This window comes from Chaetodon auriga, chromosome 22 (genome assembly GCF_051107435.1).
Source record: "Chaetodon auriga isolate fChaAug3 chromosome 22, fChaAug3.hap1, whole genome shotgun sequence".
NCBI lineage: Eukaryota > Metazoa > Chordata > Actinopteri > Chaetodontiformes > Chaetodontidae > Chaetodon > Chaetodon auriga.
Window position 1 is genome coordinate 4,669,200 of NC_135095.1, and position 21,280 is coordinate 4,690,479.

At 43.3% G+C, this 21,280-nt stretch overlaps 1 protein-coding gene across 14 annotated transcripts in view; it reads right to left on the minus strand.

Annotated features, from left to right (window-relative positions):
- The window catches only part of osbpl8 (oxysterol binding protein-like 8), a 76,749-nt gene that overhangs the window by 7,027 nt on the left and 48,442 nt on the right, over positions 1 to 21,280 (minus strand). For 12 of the 14 annotated variants that reach the window (XM_076721659.1, XM_076721652.1, XM_076721651.1 and 9 more), the window contains 16 exons: positions 9,531 to 9,604; positions 8,152 to 8,232; positions 7,658 to 7,759; positions 6,926 to 7,129; positions 4,875 to 4,959; positions 4,242 to 4,407; positions 3,925 to 4,150; positions 3,224 to 3,408; positions 2,532 to 2,613; positions 2,320 to 2,418; positions 2,138 to 2,234; positions 1,904 to 2,002; positions 1,585 to 1,682; positions 767 to 856; positions 464 to 600; positions 168 to 353 (listed from right to left, as the gene is read on the minus strand). In XM_076721659.1, coding sequence (XP_076577774.1) covers positions 168 to 353; positions 464 to 600; positions 767 to 856; positions 1,585 to 1,682; positions 1,904 to 2,002; positions 2,138 to 2,234; positions 2,320 to 2,418; positions 2,532 to 2,613; positions 3,224 to 3,408; positions 3,925 to 4,150; positions 4,242 to 4,407; positions 4,875 to 4,959; positions 6,926 to 7,129; positions 7,658 to 7,759; positions 8,152 to 8,232; positions 9,531 to 9,604 — 2,011 coding nt within the window. Of the gene's footprint in view, positions 1 to 167; positions 354 to 463; positions 601 to 766; positions 857 to 1,584; positions 1,683 to 1,903; positions 2,003 to 2,137; positions 2,235 to 2,319; positions 2,419 to 2,531; positions 2,614 to 3,223; positions 3,409 to 3,924; positions 4,151 to 4,241; positions 4,408 to 4,874; positions 4,960 to 6,925; positions 7,130 to 7,657; positions 7,760 to 8,151; positions 8,233 to 9,530; positions 9,605 to 19,586; positions 20,043 to 21,280 lie in introns of those variants that run through there. The other 2 variants (XM_076721657.1, XM_076721661.1) reach the window with 1 other exon arrangement.

The window sequence follows — 21,280 nt, forward strand, 5'->3', positions numbered from 1 at the left end:
CTGCATGAGGAGCATCTAACATTAAACTTTCATTGTTTGTTCTGCATAAAAAATGCATCAACGGGAAGCTGTATCAGCACATGTCCACCTATACCAACAAGAAATTGCAGTCCATTCATGCCAAATTCATGCTATATATATGCTTGAATGTTAGAGGAGTCACTCACTCGGCATATCTGTAATGCCACTCTCCTGTGACTGGGTCCTGCTCGAACAGGGCGGGGATCCACTCCTCACACTTGGCCTTCCGTTCGCGGGCCGACTTCCTCTGAACTTCCTCCAGGATGAACTTCTCGTTGGTGGCCTCGGTCTGGTCCTTGTTGTTGATGGCCCGGGTCACGTGCTGCCACAGTCTGACGGATCGAGAGGGGATAAAGTCAGAAGCTGTATGCGAGTAATAAAACCTCCACACTTTTTTTTTTCTTTGGTTTGAGGATCTGCTGATAATCTGGTAGCAGTCCACCTTTCTGATTCGAGCTCGCCCTGCTCCTCTGGTGGGACCGTGCAGCGGGTCAGTCGACTCTGCCTCAGCTCCGGCGTTGGGTTCCAGAAAGTGTCCACAGTCCCCGTCTTCTTGTCGTTGATGAAGATCTCGCTGTCCTGTGAGGGGAACGTCAACAAATAAGTCCTTAGCAGATCAGAAAAGGGTTTAGAATATAACACAGGTCCTGGGCATGACCTGAACCCTTGTTACATATTGTGTATTTGTCAGCGTTTATTATACAACAAGCAGTCATCAGAAGAATGTGTGAATAGCGTGTCTTACCCAGTGTCCTTCCAGCGTAGCTAACACTTCCTTTCCCAGCTTGATCTTCCCAGAGACCTGATTGACGCTGTCACTGCTGCCCAAGAATGGCTGAAGGGGAGAGAGGAGGAGCAGGGAGAAGGTGGGAAGTCAGGACATAAGCACAAGGAAGGGGAAAGGAAGAGAGAGACGCGCATACATACGGTTTACATGCTGCAGTTACTGTGGAGAGAAATACTGCGATTTCTTATGTGTAGTTATATCTGTGCTGGTGTGTCTGTAGGAATAAAACAGGATGGTAGAGTGTGATTTGGTCTGGCTTGGTTTTGAGATCAGGCTTAAAAGCACTTCAACGCTAACTATTAAAGACCAATCTAACAACCAAAGAAATTAAGCTAGCAATCATTGTCAACTTCCAATTAAACTTAATGAAAGTACTTATACTTAATGGTTCAAACAGACAAACTGCATTCAGCAGCGCTCGACTAATCTACAAGAAGCAATAAACCGCTACAACATGAAGGCTGACAACGAGAGACGTTTGTGCGCTAATGCTGATTCCGCTGGTTGCATTCCCTGACATGTACCTGTCGCTAGTTCATCACAGGATGATGCAGTTGCAGGTGTGAATTGTGGCATGGAGGAGGGGATGGTTTTCAGGGGGGAGAGGGAGTGGAACGGTGGAGTTGGTGGTGGCGTGAGACATTCAGAAAAGTCACATGAGTTCTCTCTTAAGACGTTCAGCAGCTTCAAAGATCCTACTCTATCAAAAAAGGACTGATAACATCTCCTACTCTTATCGAAGTTCCTTCATTTCAAACAAGAAAACAGAGCCGTACCTTCAGTTTGAACTCAAGCTGAGCGCTGTAGCCTGTCTTCTCACACGCGATGGTGATCTGACCACCCAGCTCCAGGGTCATGGTGCCGTACAGGATGCCTACCAGACGACAAAGCACCACCAGGAAATTTCAGGCTCAGAAAGCGGACACAACTTTTCATCCTCACTCTTGGTAGCTTATTGACAGACGTGTCAAACGTTCTGGCTTGGTATCCTTTCACTGCTCGTGCGCTATGTTGTATTTGTCTTACGTCTCTCTGTGAGTGACATGCTGATGTGAGATCAGGGCGTGAGAGAGAGAGAGCAGGCTGAACTCTGACCTTTACAGTGAGCGTAGGGCATGTTCATCACATAGTCCTCTCCCCGGTTGAGAAAAGTGAGCCGAGCCTCCCCGTCCAATATGGCCGACAGGGAGTTTCCTAGAATGCGCACACCGGCAGTCAGTGGACAGATGTTCTTGAATAATAAATCCACAGCCGAATAAACACGAGCATATGTTTTTATTAGAAATGGGTGACATCAAGCGGCTTTTAGCGGTGCCAGTGTGCGCGTACCATAGAACTTGGACTTGGCAAGGATGCTCCCGCTGAGGCAGAACCCGTCCTTCCTGTTACTGACATAGAAGGCTGACACTGGAGGATGATGGGACACCTGAAGAAAAGAAATGGCTTGAAATCAGTCGAAACAACGACCATCAGCCATTGGGTCATCTTCTCACAGAGAGCTGTTTTATTACCTGTTCCGCGATGTAGAAGGTCTTGCTGTTGGTCTTCTGGTGGAGCCACATGCAGCGGTACGTCTCTCCAATAATGGGGTTGTAAGGCTTCTTCAACCCCTGCGGATGAAGACACAACATCTCTTATGATATTAACGTAACATATTGTATACAGAAAGTATGTATACTGCAGCTGCCCAACATGAAGACTCTTCTACATTTATTCCTCTGACCTTTGGTTTTTTGTAAAATCCAGAGATGTACCACTTCACCACCTTCTTCATCCGGTTGTAGGCGTTCTCTTCGATCGCAGCCCTGAGAATGAAACAAATTCAGACTGATGTTGCTCCATAACAGCTGCTGATGAACTCCATATGGAGAACTATGTACAGCATTCTCTTGAACAGCTCTTTCAGCTTTCAAAGAAAGCGTCCATGTGTCACATTTTATAGAGCAACCAGTCACTCAGCTGCAACTACAAAGGCCCATTGCAACAAAAGGAGTCACTGGTAAATTCATGCAAATAAAAAAGACGTGTACTCTGATGTTAAAAACTAAAAAATTAACTGAGGACACATGGGAAAATACCTTCATAATTCATTACTGAAGAAGAAAAAGGGCCATCACAAGCAATCACCTGATGTTCTTTAAATTAGCTGTTGTGCTAAAAGTGCTAAATTTCAGTCCTTACAGATATTAGATAGATATTATTACAAGACATAATGAAGTATGTTTTTTTTTTAGTATTTGAACTTTGGACAGAGCCAGTCTAAACTACGCCAATAGCCTGCTGGCTCAAGCTTCATATTCAGCATAAAGATGTGATTTGTAGTGACCTTCTTGTCTAACTCTTGGCGAGAAAGCAAAAACACGTATTTCTGACAATGTGAAGCCTTCGGGCAACCTGAAAATGAGCAGGCCTTACTCTGACAGGAAGTCTGCGTGGTAGTAGTAGTCTGACAGTTTGTCCAGAAAGGACCTCGGCTCCAGGATGAACGTGGGCAGCACCACCTTGGACAGGTCCATGCCAGGTCGCACCTGCTTCAGCAGAGTCCAGATCAGAGATTTATTCTCCTCTGAAACCGTCTCCGTCTGCGCGGCCTCGCCAGCCTGGAGAGGACGATGCACACAAGGGAAGAGAAGTGAAAATACTGCCTCAAAAATATTCCCATTCTTGCAGGAGTCTCCACATGATGAGAAGTTTTCTGTGACTGTTTGTGCGACTGGTTTGCAAAAGGAGGTTTTAATTGGCTTCTAAATAGAGAGATTTTCCCTTGGCTTCAGCTGGTGTTTAATTAGTGAGCTGTCAAATGCAGATTTCATCAGAATGGAAATGCTTTCACACTTATCTTCGTACCACCACAGTCACTCCCATGCACACCAACCCACACAGACTGCGATCAAAGCCTGTCCATGCTTTCCTGGTAGCCCCAGCAGAGGAAAAAATGCTAATTCCCCCTTGTTATGCTTTCGGCTGCACTTTTGATTCAAGCTGAAGATGGAGCTGGGTGCTAGAAATCCTCTGAGAATACGCTGCATCACTTCAATCACGCTTCATCAGTAAGACATTTTTAATACCAGCTCTGCATGACAGCAGTGGATTTGAAACAAACTCTCGTCCCCTACCTCTCCAAGCTCCTCGTGGGACTGTTCCAGGTACGGGGTTTCCCGCAGATGTTCATTCGGGTCCAGGTCGATGTATGAGTCGTCCTGCCGCTCTGACGTGTCGCTGTCGCTCTCCTCACTCTTCTCCAGGCCCTCTGGGTCCGACTCCTCGTGGTCCTGCTCCCCCTCCCTGTCTGACTTGTCTGAGTACAGGTCTGGGTCTTTCAAATGGTCACTGTCATTGAACCTAGGTGGATTGGGTGGTACGATGACAGCGGTTAGCTTCATCCTTTAAAATAGGAAACATAGTTGTAGCTGGTGGTTTATGTCCTACTCACTGGAAACCATGGATGTTATGTGCTCGGAGAAGGCTGTAGAAATTAATGGAGTGTTCTCCGCCAGTGGCTACTGTGCTCATGTCCTCCTTCCCCTCGCGGATCATGGTCCTCTTCAGCAGGCTGGAGCACTTCAGGGCCAGCTCTAAGGCGTCCATCCAGCATCGACCTGGGAAAGAGATCAGGAAAACCCGCTGATGAGTTTAGCTTTGCTGAAGACAGGTGCAGCAAATATTTTCAGGCTTTGCTGTGAGTTCATTTATCCTGCTCGCTAAATGAGGAAAACATGCTGGAACAAGGTTTCTGACACCAATTTTTCAGGGCATTCTATAAATCTTACGCATAGAAATTATACACTGACATGGAGGAAAGTAAGGAGTGCGCACTAGAGTAGAAAAAAGCAAGTGATTTTGGACACGCTTTGAATTCCAGCACCACGGAGAGAGACTCAGAGAGGGAGAGACAGGATTGGATGTTTCAGCACCATGGACAGAGGCACAGTGCAAGATGGGCTGTGGCTAAAACCATTCACTACTTACAGTGTGGAAAAGTCTCTAAGATTTTTTGATGCCCTTATGACGGATATTTTCCTCCTGACAACAATAGCTGAAGTGTGACTGACAGCCTGTCTCTTACCATCAGACTCAGAGGCAGCACGGAAGATGAGGTGGCTGCTGGGTAATGGCTGAGTGATGGAGCCGACTGCTTCTCCTTTAGGACCCTGAAGACAGCAAGAAGCAAAGGGAGGAAGCACATGTCAGGTAGGTGTTGTTTTTGTGTCTTGATTGAGCCATCGGTCATGTTTAACTTTGTTTCTTTTCATTTGAGACGATTTAGTGAGTTCCTTGGTGGTTTCCTCGCTTCAGCTGCACAATTTGTGTTTCTTTTTTTTTTCCCCCATTTTTAATCATTCATGTGTGCAAATAGAGTAAATGCAGACTCCAGAGCATGCCATTATGTAAATGAGCTATGAGAGGGGACAGAGGGGACAGAAGCTGATTGAGGGAAGTGTTTATTTCAATACTGAAGAGGACGATGGGGAGAGCAGGAACGCTGTAATCTAAAATGCAGACCGCTAATTGCGATTCAAGCCTTTTCACGATGCAAACAGGAGGGAAAACACTTGCAAAGCGAGGTCAGTGATGAATACGAAATCACAGTTAGAGTGGACGACTGAACAAAGCTGTAAACACGGGAACAAATGGAAAATGTGCACTGGCAAATATGAAAATGGCCTAAATCAAACAAAGATGAGCTCTTAATTATACAGTTAACGTCCATATTTGTTTAACTATTTGCTTTAACTGCGGGGGAACAAAGGAAGTTTCGTTCTCCTGATTGTCTGTTTGTGTTCACTTTGTTTTGTTCAGTAAAACAGGCTGCATTCAAATTCATCCATCCGTGTAACAAACCTCTGGCACTGTGCTCTATCATCAATCTATTCTGAAAAATAATTAGAATATACGGTCAGAGACTTCCACTGCAGGACAACGATATTATGTAATGTACAGAAAATATTAAAGGTAAAAGAACTGATCAATATATTGGGAAATACACTTAAACTATGATGTTGATACCAGTCTCATTTATGCATGGTAATTATGAGGTTTAGCTTAGCTTAGCATACAGGCAAGAAACAGTAGGAAAGAGCTAGCCTGGGTCTGTCCAATGGTAACAAAATCCAAAGATAACACATTAAAACATTGTGGTTTTACAAGCAATGATGAGGCGTGTGACCACGAAATGGTTGCACAACCCCCCCAAAAAACTGTAAATTATTTTTTGTTTTTTGTTTTTTTAAAGCTCTGGTTATTGTACAGATTAAAAAACAACAAATAATGTGTTAGTGAGCTTTAGATGTGCTGGTAGGTGGATTTTGCTTCTTTTGGACAGACCCTGGTTAGCTGCTTCTCCTTGTTACCAGTGCTAAGCTAAGCTAACCGGCTGTTGATGGTAGCATTGTTTTTACTGTATCGATCTGAAAATAGTTTCAAACTTCACATCAAACTCTCAGCAAGAAAGACAATAAGCAACATCCCAAACTATTCTTTTAAAGGCCAGATTTTCTCTTTGCTTTCCTGTATTGAAATATACGTCATTTTTCATGGACTTGCCTCCAAGAAATCTGTTTCCCTGGGAACAATAGGGCGAGGCTGATATCAGAATAACAGTATATTCAAAAGAAAACTGCTGCTTTTATGACTTAAGGTTGGAATTGAATATCAGGGGAAACTTTTACAAGCCAGAATATAGCACACTGGAATTAGGCCCAAGAGAGTTGGAGGACGAAGAGGCTGTTTTATGAAGTTTTAAGAAGAAAGTGTCTCTTTTCCTGTGGTGAAAATTCTCTTTAAGGTTTCCATTAATACTGTTCAGGCAGGGCATTTTTATCAGAGAGCCAAATTTCACTCACCACTTGCTTTCTTTTTGCATTTACTATTCTATTTGATCCATTACAAGCCTTTCCTTTATTCACGTTAGTAGCTTTTACTCGGTTCAATGGCTTCCTTTCTTGCTGCTGTCACTCCCTACATCTTAAACTTCTCAAAGTAGTTGGTTTCAATGACTTTTCTGTCTCTTACAAGTCAGTCAGACTACTTGCATCGCCTGTACATATATATACGTATAGATTTTCTCCTGAGACTCACTAATGGCTGCAAACCTAGTATCTCAAGGTATATTCTGACCTTGACAGCCCAGATGGACTGTTCCAGCGGATGGAAGAGCTTGAAGCAGAACCCGTCCTTCTTAGAGGGCCTCTCGATGAGCTCGCAGGCGTTGAGCAGCACCGTTCCCACCCACTGGCCGTTTTTGTGGGTTTTATAGATGAGCAGGACCCCTGGTTTCAGCACGCACCACAGCTTGGTCCAGCTCTTCAAAGTGCCACGGATCTGGATCGAATAAAGACAAGACAGATAAATGCCAGACAGTCTAAGGCCTTACCTCAAAATTACCTTCTGTATTATGCATTCTGTATTATCATGGTCCATGAGGAACCTGGAGGGGTTTATTCAAAGTGTTTGCTTTCTTCCTTCTGGCCACTTGAGGAAACACCATTTGCATTAAATAAGCAAAGAAGCTGAAAATGTGCTGTATTTGTCCTGTAACGTGGTTTGGGGGTAAATACTCTAAGAAGTGTACTTCCAATGTGGGACAGTGTTGCCAACTCTTTTCAACGTACAGCACTGAAATCAACTGGAAACGTCTCTACAACTTGCTAGAGTGTGTCTCATGCTGACCCTTGTAAAGAAGATATTCAATGAAAGTTAAAAAATACAATCAAGAAACAAACTAACAGTAGGGTTAGGAAGACTACTATCTGCATCCAGTTATCTTCTACCCTTTAAAAGGATCGTTAAGTAAAATACTGAGTGCTGCCCAGTCAAATGTTGACTGCGGGGGGCAGAGGATGTTCCCACCTTTAGCCAGTCGGCCATGACGATAACTGAGGGATCAGTGATGGTGCTGAGCAGCTCCTTGGTCGCCCTCTTCTTTTCTTCCCTGTAGTTTTTCTTCTGCACCTGCAGGGAGGACAGACAGACAGACAGACCGGCAATGCTACGAACCTCAGTTCAAACAACTGTACACATTAATATTCCAAACTGGCTTTTGCACTGAACATTTTACATTTGGCAGGAAATAATCAGACTGGAATCAAACTCCTCAGTGTCACCTGGCACCTCCTGACTGTGTAGTGAGTTATCTGCTGCGTTCTACTCCTCCCTGTAAATGTAATATATCCTGCCTGTGCTGCACTGGATGACACTGGTGCGCAATTTGAAGGAACAACACAGTATTAGGAGAATTCTACGCAGTATTCTCAGCAGCAGTGTTTAGGCTATATAACACTCTACATATAAGGTTATTTTTAAGACTCATCAAGCCGGACTTAAGCTGGTTTAAGCTCACTTACCTTGAGGGACTCCTTTTTGGTGAGCTTTCCTCCAGACGCCGACACATCCTTGTCTGAGCCATTGTACAGCTTTGTTTCAGACTGTGAACGCACAGGAGGGAAAAAAGACCACATTCATCTCCACTTAACATCTTCGAATATTAAATCTCTATCTATCATTCGTCCATCTATCGTGCTGACCCGAGAAAACACGACTCAAACATGTCTGATGACTCTAACCAAAGCTTTCCTGTGAGGATTTGTGTTTCAAAATGCCATCTACTTAACATTCACCAGCTTGTTGTACTGCTGTACTCTGTATAAGCTGCTCTGGATAAAGTCATCCACTAAATGACAAAACGTAATCTTGGCTGCAAAGTGTTCTTCTCTTACTAACAAATACATTACCGCATATGACACAATCAACAGAATTTGCTGAAATGAGGACCTGGCATTCTATTTTTTGACGACAGCATTAGCAGAGAGCTGCGGCAGCAGTGGGAAACAGCATCTAGTAGTCTGCTTTTTCTTTCCCCTAAAGCTCGCTTGCTTCCCTGGTAGCCCAATCTTAGCTCAGTTAGCAGAATGAAGGCTATAAATGCCAGTGCAGGTGTGTGCCAGCTCCCTTCACAAGCCAATTGGAGCGATTTAAAGTGAAGAGACAGACAGAAACGTGTGGGGATCCTAAAGCACTGCTACTTAATGCCTTAAACGCCCACAGGCAAATACTGAAGGGACACGATAACAAGCACCACAGCTAAAATCTTCTCTTTGCATCCTTCTCATATTCGGAAACGCATAAAGAGTTTCGTCTGGCTGAGGCTGAAATGCATGTGAGGTTCTACGGAAACATGACCAAGGCTCAATCCTGCTTTTCTAAAGATCTTGGACATTCTTGATAGCAGAATCTAAAGATCAGCGGAAATCCACAGATATGGATTCATCAAAATTTCCTCTTAGTGTTGGGAAGCCTCGCTGATTTCCAGCTTTTGAGTCTCTGAAATGATTACCCTGTCATATGTCTTCATACTTTACAAAATCCTCACAAACACGGAACAGGATTCCTGTCTGATGAAAGTGTCTCTGCTGTGACTCAGAGGGAGACTAAGACACCCACGGCTGAACTGACAAACATATTTGATGTGGACTCGACAGATAAACCAGACGGGCCTCCTCCACACTGAGGATTTTGAAAGCACGACTGAGTGTGAAATGTTTGATGTGTACAGTGCACTTGATGTGTGACTCATCTCAATGTAGGATATCTCATACCTGAGGCGAGACTGGGAAAAGGAGAGACGACGAGCAGTAATTCCCTTATTCTCCGGTCTCATTACAGCATTGAGTGTGCCCAATTGTTCCTACCCGCCCATCATAGAATATTGAGTGATTTTTCTTACCTTGCTCTTAGATATGGAATGTGAGTCCTCTTTCAAAGGCAGAGGCAAGAGGTCCTCCTTCCCTCTCTCGAAACCTGCCAGAGAAAACACAACAGCATAAAGAAATGCTCCATCATCATCATCACTCTCCAGGTGACCTGCAGCATCCCATTCCAACCAAGATGCTGTGAATTCAGGCAGACTCCAGGACACTGACGGGCATTTTCCACTCTTTTCTGATGTTAAACAGAGTAAAAGACTCATTGAATCATTGAAAATAATCAGGATTTAAAGTTTTAAATGAAGACAAATTGTGCTTGCCCAACTGGTTTTATGTGGTGTTGAGACTGAGCTCAAAGTGCCATTTTTTTACTGCCCTCCCTTTGATGTCCAAAAAGGAAGTTTTCTAAAAATATATTATTAGCTGTACATTTTACAGCTTGCTTTAGTACTAAAATAATTACGTGATTAATCAATTTGTCAGTGATTTTCAAATTATCTACTAAAAATGATTTTCTTCTTCAGAAATACCACATTACTGCTCCGACTGATCGGATGTGAGCTGCTTTTCTGTTTTATATCAGTGGCAAACTGAATATCTAAACCTTGAGGTGATAGCAACAAGCTGATGCCTGCTGCAAGTCCCTAATCTGAAGTGAGCTCTAAAATTAGACAGGCTGGCTGCTGAAGGGAGGTTCCCTGTTTTAATCCATAGTGTGGAAAGTGAACCAAAGATTTGGATACTCCATCACCAGCTGCTCCTGTGAGGTTGCTGACAGGGGATGTGTGTTTCCATAAATGTCCGACTCGACAATACTGAGTGTGTCTGAATGCAGCTGAATGTAGATATGATGCGTCATGACAAACCCGAGCAAACGGAGCCTCGCTGATCTTCATTTGAGCTCCACCGTCGCATTTCTAATCTTTATTAGTGAGCCTGTTTCTAACCAATTAGTCTCACCTCAGCAGCAGGTTCCCCACTAAGACTCCCGCAGTTAGTGACACCAGTGGTCTGAAGGTGACGGAGAGCCTTTAAATATTTGATAGTTTCCGTCTCCTATCCACAGCCCATCAGTGTTCAACCACGAGGAGGAAGGAAGTGCTGCTGAGTTTCATGCAAATAAGATATTTAGCAGCTGGAAAAGAGTCACATCTTATTGGAGCAGTCAGTTGTTTTAATAAAACAACCGTGTGTCTGTGCTTGTGGAAAAACAGACATCCTTCCTTCGTATGTTTTCAAATTGCATACTTTAATTTCATCCAGCGCATTCCTTGGATGACATCTTTCGTGAAGTTTCAAACTCGGATGCTTTTAATAACAACAATGTGACGTTCAGTGCGTTACTGGACTGATTTTGTGCAGAAATGTTTGTCATATCTACTTTTAATAACCTGCCTCTTCTACCTTGCTTCCTCTGTTTGCAGCAATGTCTTTCAACAGCCCAGGCAAACACGCTGGCTTGCTGACAGTCCTGGGTATAATAATGGAAGGTGCAATAGTGCATCAGTGTTGCCTCTAACTAGCTGGTAAACAAACACTTCTCATGGCTTGAAACACATAATACAACACAGGGTAACTGCTTTAAGCCGGAACAATACCTCTTGGGAATGAAAATAAGGTGCAACAGGTGAACTCATCTGTTGTAAAAGGGGTGCCAAAACAGAATGAAACCAGTAACTACAGATAAAAGCGCCTTCTTGTTTTCTATGCCTACCTGTATTGCAGGTGATTGAGAGGAAACTAGAAACAAGAGTCTTTCATTTAGCTGATTGCACCAACATCAGAGTTACACAGTGTTATTTTCAATTAGCTAAAGCTCCGATTAACAATGAAGAATTGAGGGCATGCACTTGTCTTTGCTGCCTTATGAGCGCTGCCTTTCTTTTAACATGGAACTAGTGTCAGTGGTACATCAGATGTCCCACAAGACCATCTGTGCCCACTTCACAGGGGCATCTCCATGCCAACTTCAGCTGGAAAACAACTCAAGGACAATTTAGCCACTATAGCAACCAACAAGAAGATACGTCACTCATCGTCCTCTTCTCCCCAACGTACAGTGAGGAAACTGGCTGATGGCTGATTCAAATGTTATATAGTCACGGTGTTAAAAATGATGGCGCGGTAGTGAATTTTGGGTTACATGCAAATATTTAGCCACCGGATAATTTAAGTGAGACAAAGAAACCTGAAACAGGATGAAATATTTTGAAAGAAAAAAAAAGGACGAGCACTAAGTTAATGAACTCACTAATTTGCATGCTTATTAGCCCTCCACTTTCCAATCAAGCATTTCGACTAAATTAATTTAGTCCACTGTGATGAAGTGTCCTATTTCAATTTGAGACACATTCAGGGGGCCCCTCTCCACTCCATTACAAGTTGTGTTCAGAGACCCAGATGTATTAGCATTTTGTGTCAGAATTATTTTATTATAAGGTGAGGAGCGAGATGATATTATGATAAATAAAATGACGAAGCAGAACATTTAGCTCCTGAGGTGTACTGGAAAAACACAACTTCATTTATCAGTGCGTCTAAAATAAGGAAGGAAATAGATGGATGTACTGACATGATTATTGTTGCCAAAGATGCCTGTAATTTGTTGAAATCATGTGCAATTAGTCATTTCAGGTGTCACTTTAATCAAAAGAACACCTTTCCTTCATTACTAGAAAACATTAGCTCCTAATATCATCCACAGGGTTTGAGGAATCTTTCATGTGTAATGTTAATCCTAATAAACCCGCATGAACCTTTGTGGTAAATGTTTTGGATTATGCAAAATGCAAAGGACAATGGCTAGGCTTAGAAATGGGATTTGTAACGAGGGCTACGGGAAATTTTGATAAGCGTTTCTTCCGCTCGGGACAATGGCAGAGCGGGGAAGCAATCAACGTGTGAAACCAGCGGGTGGCTGGTAGAGGGGATTTTAGCGAGAGTGAATTTCACACAGAGGAGCTTGAGCACGGTGATTTTTTTTAAAGGTAGGAATACGTTAATTATACTCAGAATACTCAGAATACTGTCAGCTGTTGAAAGTATCTCACTTTAAAAAAGGGAAGGATTCACAGAATGGTTTGGAGGAGCAAAGATCAGCTTGCAAAGATTTTTTTTTGTTTTTGTTAACCTGTCACAAAGATAATGGGGACAGTGCTGACAGATGCCACTGGGGCTGGCTAAGGTCAAAATCCAGTCTCCCAGACGGAGACGTTTTGGATGCTGTTATCCCTATCTGGTCTATTTTTTTGGACTGGCTGAGAAGAGGGCTGCACCGCTCTGCAACACAATTGTTGCGCTGCAAAATGAATCATTTTAATGTACTACAGCTATCATTGCAGCCAAATTCACAAAGTGTGGCAGGAAAAAGACCCCATCCAGTCAGTGTTCAGTCTATTCCAGACCTCTGACAGCAAACCACTTGGAAACGGCTCTAAAATGGAAAGCTTAGAGTAAAAGATAGCACATAAGTCAAATCAAAAGGAGCAAAGGATTGAAGCTCAATGAGAATATCAACATAAAAAAAGCTTATGCGGTGAACATCCTTTGGGAGATTTCACTGGGTCAAAGCAAATGAAGTAACTGGCAGAATGAGTCTGTCTTCATTTGAGCTCTTTTTTTTTAGATTTAATGTCTTTACAAGTGCTCATGGCTTTTGTCTCACTGCACATATTTACAGGACACCTTTTCATGACCTCGAGTGTGCACATCGGCTAAATCTAACCCTTTCTTTGTGTGACTGAACGTCAGCGAGTGTGTGTACGGAGCTGAAGTTGCAGAGGACGCACGCACCACTGCAGCCTGACTAAGGCATTTGCTTTTAAAGACTAGCGCTGCAGTGATCTGCCTCTGCATCAAACACCAGAGATTGGAGACAGAAAGAGGAAGAGAGAGAGAGAGCAAAGAGACAGAAACAGTAAAGAGACGGAGAGAAGAAGACCTGTACGCTGCGACAATGATTGTCTTTCCGCATTAATGCTCTGCCTCACAAAATGAATACAGTCGAGATCGCTCGAAGCACTGCACCAATATGCCCTGGACGACAGACACAATAACAGAGGTGAAAGTAAGGTGGAAAAAAGATGAACCACTGCATTCAATCAATTCCTGTACAAAGCACATATTTTCAAAATGTGCATGAACGCTCTCTAAACATGTTTCCTATTTTCATTGAGGTATTACAGGATATGAACTGTCCTGTCACTCAAGTCTCAAAAAGTGCTGTCATGTTTGAACGCTTAAACATATCAAGAGGAAACGCAGTGTTTAGATGTGGCTTTGAGTAACGTGTAAGAACGGCTGTGGTCTATTTATGCTTATGGAGATGAAGGTAAACACAGCGACATAAGAGAAGGAAACACTGAGGTAATCGTGATTCAGTGTCAATTTCCATCCAGGTTCATGTGAAAACATCACTTGAGAAACATGATTTGCACTGTGGCATTTTATACATCCAGCAACTCAACCCTGAAATCATCTGATATCGTCCCAATCATGATTAATGCAACAGTGGAGCAGCCTCTCCCACCAAAAGCAGATTCTTTTCAAGCCACTTCAGACTGAACTGTGTTCTTTCAAGACAAGAGCACTATCATTTATTAAAGCTTCGGGGAAAAACATGATCGATTGAAAGGAGGAAGTAATGCAGCTGTGTAGAATACCAAGCTTATATTTTTCTTTAAACCACTATTCAGAAGCAATGCAGAACTGTGTGAAGGCTACCATGGCAACAGGTAGAGAACAACAAATGGAGGAAAAGGCTGACAGCCCTGTTACCCTTCATAATACATCACATTTAGGGAGAAAATTGCCTGAGTGTTTGCTACTGTGGAACACTTGCCATGGCAACAGCGTGTCTAGTATTTTGGCTCAAAAATCATGAAAAGTTAAAGATGGCTGGTCCACCGAAGGGAAAGGAGGCACAAAGTTATCCAATTAGTAGCCTGTATTAATCCCAGATCTGTAAAGTATAACATATTTGTTGTGGTGACACTGATTCATTAGCAAAAGTTCTTGAGTGGAACGCACTGCTTGGCTGAATTCAACTGTTTTTGCTGCTCAGACTGAATGCAGGATTAGAGAATATTGCACCACAACAACAAGTTTCAACAACATGACTTCCTGCAGCTGTGAATGCATCCAGACTGAAGGAGAACAGTCTGTTACAGATGTCAAATATTTGACTGTAACCTCTGCAGCTTGGATAGTTGGGATGCAGGTCAGGATGGCATAAAGTTGTCCCACAGTAATGCAGAGTCATTTAACTTCATGAAAATACAATACTGGTGAATGTAAACATAATATGTGTGATTGGCATGCACGTTTCTCTGGAATTACCATCATCATTCTTTCAAGAATCTACAGAAAAGAACCAGCTTCCACTAGTATTAAAGGTAAAGACGAAGTTGGTTTTATTAATGACTATATTTCGTTGTACTTACTTTGGACATAGTAATACAACTTGAACAAAAAGGATAAAGGAAAAGGGATCTCTTGCAATTTAATATTGTACTGTCGTAAAGCTGGGAGACTTAAATTTTAAAGGGGACGGTCAAAATCAAAGCAGAGGAGGATGAAATATGCTTAATTTTAGCCGCTGGTGTGGGTGTAGCTCCAAAAATATCCCAACCCACATTTCCCATATCGCAATTCAGTGTCATCTTTCACTGACCCTGACTGTCTCTTAAACCTATATATATTAACACAGGCTTCCTGTTATCAGTATGTCATCTACGAGCCCAAACTGTCATAACCCTGATGGCATTATCAAGATTATTTAGTCAGACTTCACAAAGACATCATACAACTGGTTTGACAGGTTGAACAGCACTCTGTGAGATCAGTAAACTGATTATGTAAAATTGGTGGTATTTCGGCTGTGTAGACTCTCATTCATCAAGGTGCTTCCAAAGGCAACTGGACTTGCTTGCGGTTCTAGATAAAGGCCAATCATCTTCTAGAACCACAAGCAAGTCCAGCTGCGTTTGGAAGCACTTAGACGTGGTAGGATTTTCCTTTAAAAGAAAGCTTTATCAATAGTTTTAACATCATTGCAGGCACTTTTCTATCCCTTTGGGTCCTTCTTATCCACTCTAAGCTTCATTTCTCTTCTTTGCTACTGGGGCACACCACGTCATGCCAAGTCATGCTGACCTCAAGATGAGCCCTTATTCCACCTAATTAAGTGACAGCAAGGGTACAGCCTTTTCCACTTTCTTGTTAGCTTTATAAAGGTCCGACTTTCAACCTCCAAATCAATTTCCTTGCAGTTCGTCCCAGGCTACAGAGGACGCAACGGTATACAACGCAGCAGAAAGTGACAATGAAAAAAATGTTCTTTAGGATGAAGTGTATTTGTGGCTTGTCACAGTAGTTTGTAGGGGCATCAACAACCAGCACAGCTGAGCCCAAGCCTGCCCCCGCACTTGATCATTTTCATCTCCAGGCCTCGTTCCTGGCCTTCAAACCTGTTTCTTACGCAGCCTGTCAGAGTATTTCACTGACAAACATCACAACAACTGAGCTGAAGTGGTCCAATCCACTTTAAAAGGGTTGTGTTTTCATTCTGTCTGCACACAGGCAACTTGACAAGACAGAAGCACATTAACTCTCGGAAGGGGTGATATTTCAAACAGGATGTGTCTGGAGGAGAATGGGGGCATTAGGCAGGTTGTATTACCATGGCTGCTGTTCCGTGTTGGTGTTCTATTTATAGTCCACTGGTGGAGTTCATGTGTACTGTCAGATGCTGGCCTGTTGCTTCGCCTTTGGTAAAGACTGCAGGCCAGTGACCTGGTGTCCAGTCATTTGATATAGATGAAGGCTTAAGAGAATGATACTTCAAACTTTTTTTCAAGTCTATTCGTTTCTGCCACAATGATTAATTAACAATCATTTTCATTATTGATTAATCTTGATTAGCCCAAGAGTCCAAGGTGATGTCTTCAGATGTCTCATTTAAAATGTCATTGCTCTCTTAGTTCTTGTGTGCCCTTTCTGATCAATAACTCTTTGGCATCTGATCATGTCCCTTCGTATTTCAAATAATTTGCTGTTCATCCACTTCTCAAAAAACAAATATTGACCCTTCTTTGTCCCAGAACTACACTGCCTTTTCTAAGTTAACTTTTAACAATGAAGGTCCTTGGAAAAGTTGCTGCTAAGTAGCTTCCACCTGTCTTAGATGAGCACAACATTGTGCCCATAGTGTCGCGAGTTGAGATGGCGATGATTAGACACACACTCATCCCATCTTGGATGGATTGTAATTTCTTTGTGACCTGCCTGAGACTTTCCTGGAAAGCTTACAAATGGTCCAAAATACTGCTGCCAAGATTTTTGACCAGGTCCTCCAAAAGGTCTCATGTAACACCAATTTTAATTTCCTCCTCATCAAATTTGGAATCCAGTTCAGTATTCTAGTCTTGAACTGGAACAATCCAAAACCCAAAGCTATTCAGTTTGCAATGGTATAAAAGAAAGAAAAGCAACAAATCCTAACACTGAAGAAGCAGTGACAAGCACATTTCTGGCATTTTGGCTTGAAAAACACTGAAAAAAGGTGATAAATTATCATGAAACTCATTTTAGGCATTGCATCTGCACAACTAATGAAACCTGATAAAAGACTCTCTGCTCCAATCACAATAGGAAATGAAATGGCTAGAGACAATTCTTTGACTGGCAAACATAACCGCAAAGCAGAGCTTCTGACACCACACACATTGCCAGCAGACAAACAAAAACTGAGTCATCAACCATCCATGCGAGGCTGTTTTCTATGAGACACAAAGAGAGCACAAATCCTGAATATGTTAAAGCTACGCAGGAGTAAGCACAATCGTGTCTGCAGACTGCAGCCGCTGCGGACATAAAAAACAAGGAGATGGACGTAAAAAGTAATGGAAGGTATAAAAAAAACAAAAAAACAAAGTGAGTAAGTGCAACCCGCTTGCACCAGCTGTCTCCTGCAGTCTCTCTAAAAGCTGTTAGCAGAGCATCTAAAATAAGGATGAATGGAGTCGAGGCTGGGAGCTGACTGGGAGAAAAACAACATGACTCAGACGATGTCTCGCGGCTCCAGTTATTTGTTTTTAGGAAAGAAATGTGCTTGTGGCCTAAAGGTCACCAGCCTGAATCCCCAGACATGGAAAGGTCTGAGGAGACAATCACAGTGATGAACAATCTCCAGTCCCTTGATAACTGCTGTTCAGGTGTCCTTGAGCAAGGCACTGACTGAGCTGCTCACTAGAAAACGGCAGAGGACTGAGGTTTCATAAGGCGTAGGTCCGAATAATGTGAATTATTGTTTGTGCACAGTCAGCCTGTTCCCGGATTAATAAAGGTGAAAACAGTCATCTGCAAAGGTGGAACAGAGAACATCCACTCTGAAAGCTCCTGCGGCTGCCAGCTGTCTGCCTCCAGGCTTGTGTCCTTTTCAGCAGGACAAACATAGGAAAGATCACAGAGGTAGGGATTTCACAAATGAACACTAAACTGATTTAATCCTAAACGTTGTATGAGCTTTGGTGCGCTTCTAAAAACGAGGATTATCACTGCACTCTCAGAGAGGTATCACCGGAGCCGGAGTGAAAACGAGCCGGCTGAGCCGAGACCTGAGCCATCTTCGTTCATCAGTTTGCACTGGCCTGCTCAAACTGCAGCAGCAGCCCGGAAACGGTTATCAGTTTTATTCTCACGGAATACAGAGAGAGTCCTTGAAGTTAAGAGCCACAAGCAAACATCTAACAACTACTGTGTGACCAAGCAAAATCCTTCAAGGACTGACACAGTGTTGCCTGTTTCAAAGCATTTATCATTAGTATGACTTTTAACACACTACCATTTCTTTTTCGCTTAAAGTTGAACTGAATTGAGTTCATTTTGCTCTAGAATCAGTACATATATATCCCCTGTGTTTGCTCTGACTTTGGTACCTTTTATTTCTTTGAGAAGACGTTAAGATTTAAATCACAGGGTAGCATACAGAGTGCTGAGGTTACAGGACTACCCGCTGCTGCAGGTTCTGACAGTCTGATTTGCTATTATCATATCAGGAGGGGACCCAAGAAAGGGAGACGGCTTCTGAACTGTAACTGCAGGTGCTGATGACTGAGCAGGTGTTGAAATGACGTGAATCAGCCAGCAGTAATGTTAACAAACTGGGCTAAATAAATTCCACTTTCAGTGTGGACGTTAGCCTAACTTGCTAACTTACACCTTCTGCGGGGAAAAGAAATTCGACAGCAACCAAATGTTGGGTGTTGTGTCGCGGATGTCTTAAATCACAGCTGATGGCAACATTGTGTTGAAAAGGGGGGGAAAAGCATCTTGCACAAATGTTCATAGAATATCTGATTATGAAGCACCACTTTCAGAGGCTCACCCCAGAAGTTGACAGTGGATGTCTTTGCAATGCTAGCCCTCAGATGTCAGTCAACAGCTGCCATGAGAAACACCATTCCAACAATATGTCCATATCCAACTATGCTTAACAGCTGCAGTATGATTGTAGTTTGTAATGTAGTAATATTGGTTGCGTCCATTGTGTTTATCAGTCAGAAATGATTACACTGTATTTCTAAAGAAAGTTACTCCTTGACTGTGTTCATGGTGGTAATGCATTCAAAAGCCATTTTTTTTAGGTTCCTTTCCCCTGCTAAGATTAACAATATTTGACAGCAGAGAAATGCTGTATGTCAGTCAGACTATCCAACCTCATCCAGACTGTCTGAACCCATTTCTCCGAAGGTCTAGACTGAAATCAGCTGAGTGCAAACAAGCTGACACTGCACTGATCACAAGAACTCATCATTTCTGTTTGAATGTAGAGACCTCAGCTACTGCCAACAGTCCAACTGAACAAAACCCTGTAGTGAACTATGTGACACACTTTCTTCACAGCTCATCGGTGCCAGCACTTTAAATGAGGAACTGAGGTCTGTTCACTTTTACATCCACTACCACAGAGATGCAAGTCAATCACAAAGTAAAACTACAGGGTCCACTAATGGGCCAGCAACACTTCCTGGTATGAAGATCTACAAAATGCTGTCTCCACACTATCATACACCCACCTGGCAGCGAGATGGGTGACAGCTCATTATAGCCCCCAAAGGAGGCATTGCGGATGAGTTTGCGTCCGTCCGGGTGCGGAGGTCGAAGTGACGCTGTCCCGCCGCACGTCGAGAAACGGCGACGACTCAGGACGCCTTCCTCTTTCATCATGGGGACGGCGGGAGCTCCCTCGGCGTGTGGCAGGAAGGGAAGGAAAGGGTGGGGGACTGGTAAGGAAACTCAAGGGTAGAAGGACGAGGGGGGTCGGCAAGAAGTCCGATCTGTCCCACGCAGCTAGTGAGCCAAGAGCAAGAAACCAACCAACACACACACACACACACACACGCACACACACAGAGTAGCTCAGACACCAGGCACTGAACCAGTGCAATATGCTGCTCTCCTCTACGCTTCCTTCAGCCGACTGCTCCCTTCCTCCCTCACACACTCTCACTCTCTGCTGTGTGAGTGTGTATGAAAGCAGCAGCCTGTGAGTACTTAATAACGAATAAGCCGAGCCCCTCCTACTCCCTCTCCTCTGGATGGGTAGGAGAGCTGCATCTTAGCTGGAAAACAGCCCTCGTGCTGCACATCCCATCTTTCTCTTCTGTCAATCTCCAGCTGCATTTTTAATTCATGGTTTTAGACTCAAAGGGACACTTCTTTTTAATATTTTCTAAATATTGCTCCAGGAGAATTTAGTCTCACCAGCCACTCTTATGATATCAGTGAATGGTGGGAGAAACACAGGGAGGATTTGGTTAAAATTAGTCTCTTTTTCTTCTCTCACAACAGCTGAGTAAATTAAAACCCACATGTTTGTATAAGACCTATAAGATCTGTCATTTGTCAGATCACAGACCACAGACTACTGAGGTACCTGCCCTCCAGCTGGTGGCTAACACAGCCAGGTAGCAGCTAGCGTGGCTGTTGAATGGACTGCCCAAATCAGAAGCATCAGCGCTACCAGCTAGGGTGGCATCATCAGAGACAGCGGGAGTTTAAAAAAAAGAGCTGGCAAACAATATTTTAATCCAGGTGCCCACAAAACCATCACTTTACCTGGAGAGAGTTCCACCACTGAGTGTTTGCTTTTTCCTAACGCTGCCAGTTATATTTCACCTTAACGGCGACACAAATACAGCTACTAATTGGAGCTTGTGGCCAGATTGTTTTCAGCAGCTTCCTGGATGCTTTGTAATTTACTCTTTGCTACTAAGAAAAAAGATAAAGGCTTTGTTAAATGAGATTTCTCAGACACTGAGCTTGACAAGTTGATCCCAACATAGATCCAAAATGGAACTCTACTAGAACTGGCTCTCTGTAGAAGGACGAGCTTGCAAGCTGGCAAACACGGTCATCTCCCAGGCTGGTGTGGGTTTACCACTGTGGAACACATGCAATCCACACTGGTCCATGTAGGCACTCTGGTTTAAGCTCTGTGCAGAGGAAGACTCATTTCTCCACCAATAGGAAAGGCTCTAAGAGGTTGCTGTTGTGTGCTGTTACTTATGAATATGCACATTAATAGCCATGAAATGTCCCTTTAAGGCACTGCATGTCCATGCTCTCCCTCCTTCTAACCACACTATTCTATTGTCTTCATCACTCAGGTCATACAGCTCGTAACATGTGAAGGCTATGCATCAGACTGTGCGCACAGACACACACTCACTCACACACACACACACACACACACACACACACACACACA